Source organism: Lagopus leucura, unplaced genomic scaffold (genome assembly GCF_019238085.1).
Source record: "Lagopus leucura isolate 7727_CA_CO unplaced genomic scaffold, USGS_WTPT01 Super-Scaffold_100001, whole genome shotgun sequence".
Lineage (NCBI taxonomy): Eukaryota > Metazoa > Chordata > Aves > Galliformes > Phasianidae > Lagopus > Lagopus leucura.
The window spans coordinates 47,836,449-47,844,970 of record NW_024962262.1 but is presented as its reverse complement, the minus strand read 5'-3'; the positions used below and the strand labels follow the sequence as shown (position 1 = coordinate 47,844,970).

The 8,522-nt window shown below is 43.9% G+C and overlaps 1 protein-coding gene across 1 annotated transcript; it reads left to right on the top strand.

Annotated features, from left to right (window-relative positions):
* The first annotated feature begins 2,269 nt into the window (after positions 1–2,269).
* LIPT1 (lipoyltransferase 1) lies at positions 2,270–4,100 on the top strand. Its single transcript, XM_042867505.1, is given in 3 exon segments — positions 2,270–2,355; positions 2,640–2,853; positions 2,856–4,100. Coding segments are annotated over 2 exon segments (1,230 nt in total). The 5' UTR covers positions 2,270–2,355; positions 2,640–2,801; the 3' UTR covers positions 4,034–4,100.
* The last annotated feature ends 4,422 nt before the right edge of the window (positions 4,101–8,522 follow it).

Below are 8,522 nucleotides of genomic sequence, written 5' to 3'. Positions count from 1 at the left end.
AGTCTTGAAAGGTGTTAGTGGAGCCCGCCAGGGAAGATGGCATTACTGCTGCTTTGCTCAACCTCTCTTCTACTAATGCGAGCCTTCTTCCTGCTCATGCCTCAAGCATTATTTTTATGTATAATTCAACATCTGCTAGAGCATATGAAGAAAGAACTACATCCTCTTTGGGTTGTTGCTCTCGGCTCTGAGAAAATTAACATCAGTTATACAGTTGGCTATTTGCCTCACACAGCAGAGTGCACATTGGGTTTGGGATTTCTGCACCCAAAGGTTAATTCCAGAGCTGCACTCCTGACAGGAATTTGGGAATCGTGTCACTAAGCAGTTTGTGCTGGATCCTACCACAGAGTGAATCTATATTCTGAGATTTTACTCGTTTATTGGGATCTTCTGCTGGATTACAATGCAATATAATCCAGTTCATAAATCTGTACTTATTGTATATTGCTAGAATATGTCTAATGATCTCAGTGGGTTTGTCTTTAAAAATAGCCACTTTTCAGGAAAGGTACTTGCAGCTGAATATGCATTTTATCTATCAGCATATAAGAAACAGAGCCAAGACATTTTTAACTGTCCACCTTAGTGTTCTGCACATTTTACTTTTCTAGCACATTCTGCTTCTAATTAAGGAAAGGAGAATTGCCTTGGTCAGGCTATTTTCAGCTTGAAAAACATCTAACAGCTCACAGTACGTTTTTACTGACACCCGGTGGCTAACTGTAGAAATACATAGCAAACCTCCATGAGCCAAATGCTAAACGGGAAACAAATACTCCAGAGTTTGGTTTGTTTTCTAGTAACGTCAGCAGTCCCAGAGGATGCACTGCATTTCCTCTGAGCAGCATTCACTTTTGCATTCTACCAACCATCTCAAACACTGACTAATTCGTGGAGCATCAACACATTTTTATGGACAAAATCCACATGCTTTTTATCCAATGCATTTCAGAACACTTTGCCTTAGCAGAAAGCTGCTATCACAAAACTAATCTACCTTAAATGCAATAAAACAACATGCTAAGTGCTGGGACACACATCAAGTCAGGCTCCTTTTAGAGTCACTCACCAACCACCACCAGCACTCACATGTAAGTGTTTCTTACACTTTGCTTGCACTACTACAACCACACATTTAAGACCTTGGTTAAGAAATGTTCTTGCTCTGAATGATCCATTTCTTCAGTATGAAACAACCCCAAGCTCACGTTGGTAATCTTGGTAGCCTCTTGTCTTTTGTCTGCATTTTTTTCTTTCACTTTGCAGGGAATATAGTTATTGTACAACTACCTATTTAATCAGAGGTAAAGGCAATTCAAGCTCCATTATTATCAGTTCTGTTGGTAAAATGAACACACAAGGGATGCTCTGAAAGTAATGCCTGCCATTTTATGATGTTGACCTATGACATCAGAGGTGGATGTTGGTGGGATGGCAGTAGAGGCTGAACCTTTCCACCAACATCCCATTACATTTTGTTGCCATGTGACAGATGGCAGCAGAGAGGCAGTCTGACACAATGGTGTCTGACATGGATGAAGTGGATGAAGCAAAGGTGGATCACTGAATTCCTCCATGCAGAAAAAAATGGTACTCATTGAAATTCACTGACACTTGCTGAATGTTAATGGAGACCAAACAGTGGATGTGAGCACAATGAGGTGGTGCATTTCAGCAGTGGTGACAGTGACAGCGGGCCACGTCCACTGCTGCATTTTGTTAAAAGCATGACAGGTAGGCACTTGTTCATCACTGCAAAAACGCATAGCAAATGGTGGTGGCTATGTTGAAACACAGTGTTTTTTAGCTGGGAATTTGCCCTATCAAACAGTGTTGTTATGTGCTTTGTTGTAGTTTCCATGCAAATAAATAGGAGGCATTACTTTTGGAGCACATACATACATTCTGGGGCTATATTCCCAAACTGCTCCTGCAAATGATTTTGCTGTTTCACTGGAATGATACCAGCCTGCTGTTTCTTCCTAAATCACCTGTTTTTAGAACTAGGAAGAAAAATTACTTCCCATCTGTCACTGTTGCAGAGGAATAATCTGTGAGAATGAATATGAGCCATTCTCCCAACGTTTTAACGTACAATTCCTTCAGGTCTTGAGACTCCCATATTGAGGAAAAATGCAAGATAAAAGCATGCAATGCATCCTTTATGGTACACCAGCAAGAGATACGGACTCCTCTGAAGATCAAACTGCAGCTCCGGGAGGCTTATGGCAGACTCGAAGAAGCACCCGCCTCCCGCACCTCTAACCCGGGAAGCGGAAGGGACTGAGGAGCCCGCCGAGCTGTTGTGGCGCGTCTGGTGGCCGTGCCCGCGCACTGTCATCCCTCCCCGCGGTGAGTAGGAAATGGGGGGAGGAGACGCGATGGTGGCTGGGGGTGCGTCGCTTCGGTGCCTCGCGACGAGGCTTGCCGCCGTACGGGAGAACGGTGAGGGAGCTGTTGTGTTCGTTGAGCAATGGCGGCCCGGGCGGGCTGCACTCGGCGGGCAGGAGGGCTCGGCTGAAGTGTCTGTAGGGAGCTGCTGGCTGCTGGTGCGATATGCACCGAGCGATATGCACCGAAATGCGTGGGTTGAGTGAGGGGGAGAATCGGTCCCATTTGTTCCCTTGGCCTTCCAGGCACCGAGGATAGCCTGCTGCAAGGAGGAGCACCTCCGACAGCCCCAGCTTCTATACTCAGCTCGCGTCGGGGTGGGACAGCATCAGGAGCCTCCAGAGGAAAACATTTCTACTCGCGGCAGTTTAAGAACATTGCTACTTTGGAAAGAGCATGACTGCATCATGACTGCAACCAGTAGCTCCTCCCTGTCACAACTGCGGGCTGCGCATGTGCCACATTCAGCTCTACCAGCACAAACAGGCCTTTTGCCCACCGTTCCGTTGTTAAGACCATGGTGCTGCAGTCCTCATTCAAAAGCTGCCTGCCGCTGTCGTGCCTTCTCAGGACTCCCAGAGCTGGCTTTGGAGGCACAACTAGTGGGGGACTCATCATCCAGTCTCTGTCTAACGATGTTTACCAAAATCTAGCAGTGGAGGACTGGATCCATGACCACATGAATTTGGAGAACCGGCAAGTCCTTTTCCTGTGGAGAAATTCCCCAGCTGTGGTAATAGGAAGACACCAGAATCCCTGGCAGGAGTGCAACCTTCAGCTGATGAGGCAAAAGAACATAAAGCTAGCCCGGAGGAGGAGCGGGGGTGGGACGGTATACCATGACTTAGGCAATATCAATCTGACTTTCTTCACAGCCAGGAAAAAATATGAGCGAATGGAAAACTTGAAACTAGTTGTGAAGGCACTGAAAGCCTTGCGGCCACAGTTAGATATCCATGTCACCAACAGGTATGACATCTTGCTAGATGGGCAGTACAAAATCTCAGGTACTGCTGCAAAGCTGGGGCGGACAACTGCTTATCACCACTGTACCTTACTCTGTAATGCCAATAAATTTGTTTTATCTTCTGTACTGAAGAGTCCTTATAAAGGACTGAAAAGCAGTGCCACTCCCAGTGTGCCTGCCTCAGTGAAAAACCTCTTTGAAGAGGATCCTAGCTTAACTTGTGAGATGCTGCTGGATGCCATTGCTGAAGAATATGCCACGCAGCACAGAATAGATCATCACATCACCTTAATAAATCCAACTGATGAGACTGTGCTTCCTGGAATCAATGATAAATCTAAAGAACTACAAACCTGGGAATGGGTGTATGGAAAGACACCGAAGTTCAGTGTTAGCACGTGTTTTAACATGATCTATAAAGATTCTGTACTTGATGTTAAAGTGGACATGGATGTAAAGCATGGAAGAATTGAAGCCTGTGACATTGATCTGCCGCAGCAGTGGCTTCCGCCAGCGCTGTGCAGTGAGCTGGTGAAGAGCCTTACAGGCAGTAAGTTTTGCCCAAACGAAACCACTGCACTGTCAAGCACATTGCTGAGAACATGTCCACAAGATTATGAGTTGCACAGCAAGTGGAATCTGTTATGTGAGAATATGACACTGTTAATGTGATTTGTGTTGTGAAATTGTCAGATAGACTTCTGCTTTTTTATGTTATTTATTAAAAACAAGATTGAAAGATTGATTTCTATAAGCTTCTTTTCCTATCTGTTAGCCATTAAGCTTTTTAATGCTGTGCTTTTGTTTAGTATTACCTGCTAGCAACTAGATTTCACTCTGCCTGCACCTGAGGTCAAACTGCAGAATGTAAGCCCCTGTAACAAGTAGCAGCCCTTCATTACTCCATGCTGACAGACATCATCACTGCTTAAAACAGAATATGCTGCAGGCCTCCCCCCTTGTCTCTGTAGGAAACAAGGTACCAAATGGCAGATGGAGATTAGATGGGATAGATGGAAAACTGCTGCTGTGCTGCTGCATTTGATTCTTAGCCTGTATCTAATTCCCTGCAGATAGAAACTCAAAGACCATGCCTCAGCCCCTGAGCTGTGTGGAAAGGGATGTCCCCCTTGTTTCTGGTTGGAAATCCTGTCCTGCAGTGCTGATGACCCTCTTCTTATATTTACAAGGGTGTTAGTAAGCTGCACTCACAGCTGTCCCACAGTTTCACACTGGATTAGGAATTTGCACATATGCATGTGCAGAAGAGGCAGGAGGGATTAGAAGTTGCAGTGCGGAGGATTATGTGATGTGGCAGAAGAGGCTGAGATGGACCACATGTGCCTCCTTTGTACCCAGGACAGTGATGGTGTTGTACAAAGAGTAGATTCATTACCCCATGTGCTATGAGCCACACTCCCACGGACAGGAGAGATACTGCTTTTTATTCAGGCTATGGTGCTGGTGGAAGTTTCCACAAATCAAGAACAATAATGCAAGTTTCTTCACTGTATTTATACATTAAATTCCTAAGTATTCTGCCAGAAGAGCCACCTACTACCTACATATTCATAAGCTTAAGCAATCATGGTACTCCATCCCATTCTGGCTACTTTCCTGGCCATCTGTGCTTGCACAGGGCTGTTGAGGGGTCTTACATGACCCTCATTGGTCATATGGGGAATGCTTCCCTTACCCTTTTTATCTTTTTATCATCACATTAGAACAAGCTGAACAGATCTCTTGCCAGTTTTCCTAGGGGAACAATTGGCATTGATTAACTGGGTAATATCAATGGCTAAGACATTCTGCTGTAGGATAAGCAGTACTTGATCAAAAGTTTCTACCTTTGTCACGTAGGGTCTGTTCAGCCTGGTGACAGGAGGGCTGTGGGAGACCTGATAGTGGCCTTTCAGTATCTAAAGAGGAGCTATAAGAAAGGAGAGGACAGACTCTGGTAAGGCCTGCTGTGATAGGACAAGGGGAAATGGTTTCAAACTAAAAAAAGATATAGACTAGATCAAGAACTTTTATTAAAAAAAAAAAAAAAAAAAAAAATTAAAATAAAATAAAATAAAATAAAATAAAATAAAATAAAATAAAATAAAATAAAATGGTGAGGCACTGGAACAGATTGCCAGAGGTGGGGGATGCCCCATCCCTGAAGACACTCGTGGTCAGGTTGGATGGTGCTCTGACCACACTGATGTAGCTGTAGGTGTCCCTGTTCATTACAGGAGAGTTGGACAGAATGTCTTTTAAGGGTCCCTTCCAACTCGAATAATTCTATGATTCTGTGAACTGGTGTGTAAGCCACAAGTGGGAAGACCTATTCTACATTACAATATGCGTATGTAAATGCAAACCTTAGAGAAAACAGCTTCCTCCTACTACCACCCAACAGAAAACTTGCTAGTGGAAGGCAGTAGTGAACTGAAAGTGGCAGTTTTCAGGTTAAATCACAGTAATAACTCAATATAGAAGTACTATTCCTAAAGAAAGGCTTGAGATTTATTTCCCTATTGTTGCAGAGTAACCAGAATGCAATTTTGACCAGGTCAGAATAGAAGCAGTTTATTGTTACAGCTGTAGGAGAGAACACAGCACACCTAAATGATGGGCTTTGGTGATAGGAGCTCTGCCCAGATGAGTCTGTTAGAGAGCTTACTTTTAGGCTATACAACACTTTAACCAAACTGCCTTGGAATAGTACTTAAAATTTAAGTGGTGCATTCACCAAGCAAAGGGGACATAAATTCACCCTGTAGAGGTGCAAGCACATCCTAGTAAATTCCACCTGGGGCACAATATGTAGTACAACTCAATTTATGTAGAGATCTTTTCTAGGAGGTTAACAGGTTAACTACTTCTGCTAGTGTTTCCAGGAGCAAGATATTGAATTTGCAATGCCATGAGTTTAGTCTCACTGTCTTTCTCCCGACACGCAATGCAAAGATAAACATTGCTAACTAATTCAGTAAGAGGCTTAGTCTGCCACCAGACAGCAATAGATTGTAATTGCTCTTGAATTTCTGGCTATAAGCCTGCAACAAAGGCAGTTGCTACAACTGCTGAAGGTTTTTTAGCAGCATTGCCTATGCCAGAATGCCAGTTAAAAACTAACTTGAGGTAGTCCATGAAGGCTAGAAGGTATTCCCCCTTAATCTGTTTTGTATTTTGCCTCATTTTTCTTCAGGTGGGTCACCTGAAGATGATCTCCAGCTAACCCAAGTTCACTGTCACCCCAGAAGGCTAGCCTTTTCTGTTAATCACTGCCTGATTTCACAAGGCTTAACAGCCTTCAATAGCTGCTTTCTATCAGCCCAACTTGGATTATACCAACGGATAACAGTTCACAGTTCTCTAGATTTCTGAGTTTCTTCTCAGGTATGGAAATCATTTTGTTATCTTATACTTTCAGTAGTGCACAGGGTGTGAGCAGTAACCACACCTTTGGGCCCCAGTGCTTGTTTTAAGGGTGCTTGTATCTCAGATCCCAACTGACAGCAGGTTCTACCAGCAACTACAGAAATTCTTGGTGTGTTCTGATAGTCTGATGATGCTTATGGCTCTGCTGATATTACAGGGGATAGGGGGAGGCAAGGGGTGCTTTTCTAACCATCCCTTAAAATGCTTAATCTTTCCATTTTCCCTGAGAGTCTCTCAGATTTCTGGTTTGGGATTCTATTTTTCTTTTGTACGCCTCCTCGTGCCAGCCAAAAAAAATGTATGCCCCTGAAAAGAGGGTACATTAGGCCCTCTGGTGCTCCACAAGTACACTGTTTTGTCTAAGTTAAAGGTAAATTCAATAGGACACTGCTCAAAGGTATTATCCTTGGTCCACATCCCCTACAAAGACAGGCCGAGGAAGCTGGACTTGTTCAGCCTGGAGAAGAGAAGTCTGCAAGGAGATCTCACTGCAGTCTTTCTGTATTTAGAAGGGGATTATAAACAGGAGGGGAATCGACTTTTTACTTGGTAGACAGTGATAAGACAAGGGGGAATGGTTTTAAGCGTAAGGATGAAAGGTTTAGATTGGATGTCAGGGGGAAGTTCTTCACAGAGAGAGTGGTGAGGTGCTGGCACAGGCTGCCCAGAGAGGCTGTGGATGCCCCATCCCTGGAGGTGTTCAAGATCAGGTTGGATGGGGCCCTGGACAACCTGGTCTAGTGCCAGGTTTGGAGGTTGGCAACCCTGCCTGTGGTAAGGGGTTTGAACTTGATGACCCTTGGGGTCCCTTCCAATCCAAGCCATTCTGTGATTCTATAATTCAGAAGCTCTTTTTTACCTAAACATCTACGTGTTTTAGGAGAGTAATGAATTTACAAATACTGGAATTTCTTTTGTGGGTGCTGGGACTTCTGATTGTCTAGTTCCCAATTCACTCATTCAGGGAGAGAAAGGCTATCAGCTCACAGTCACCACTGCCAAAGTGACTATCCAGCCTGACAATAACCAGAGACTAAACAAATACACCAGTGGTCCTCTAGCTGAGTGTCTAGCCCAAACCTCACCATGTTGGTTTTAACTGTTTACAAAATACAGAGGCTCATGCTATTACCAGAGGCAGGGAAGGGGCTAATTGGCCCAGGAAGGACTGACTATTCCATAACCTTCTGGAGCAGCTCAGCTCAGGGTGGCAGCATACCACTTCAGTGTCATCCACACTCACAATGTAATCATAAGCAAACTAGACTTTCCTAACCTACCACTCCTTGATTTTACCAGAAATACAATTACCTTTCTCCCTTTTCTTTTACCAGAATTCCAATCACTTTTCCCTCTTTTTAGCTGGTACCAGGAGGCATAGCCTTGCCTGAACAATCCAGGTGTTGACCTAACTACATACATGAGTGGCAGCATAGAATATGACCAGAAATCAGTAAAATGATTGCAAACCCTGTGCTCCTACATTGCTCTGATAAAATAAATGCTGAAGAAGGTAACTTTCTATTCATTTATGTCCATTTCTCTTCATACAGCGTTCCTACTGACAATTAAGGGAACTATGTAAAGATAAAGAACTTAGAAAAACTTCACTGCACTATAACAGTCACTGTTATATGTCACTGAGGGTCTAGTAGTATAGATATATACAGATAGTGCATATTCAAAAGATATGGAAAGAAATCAGTAGCCTTAGCTATTTTGCAGTCAGAAG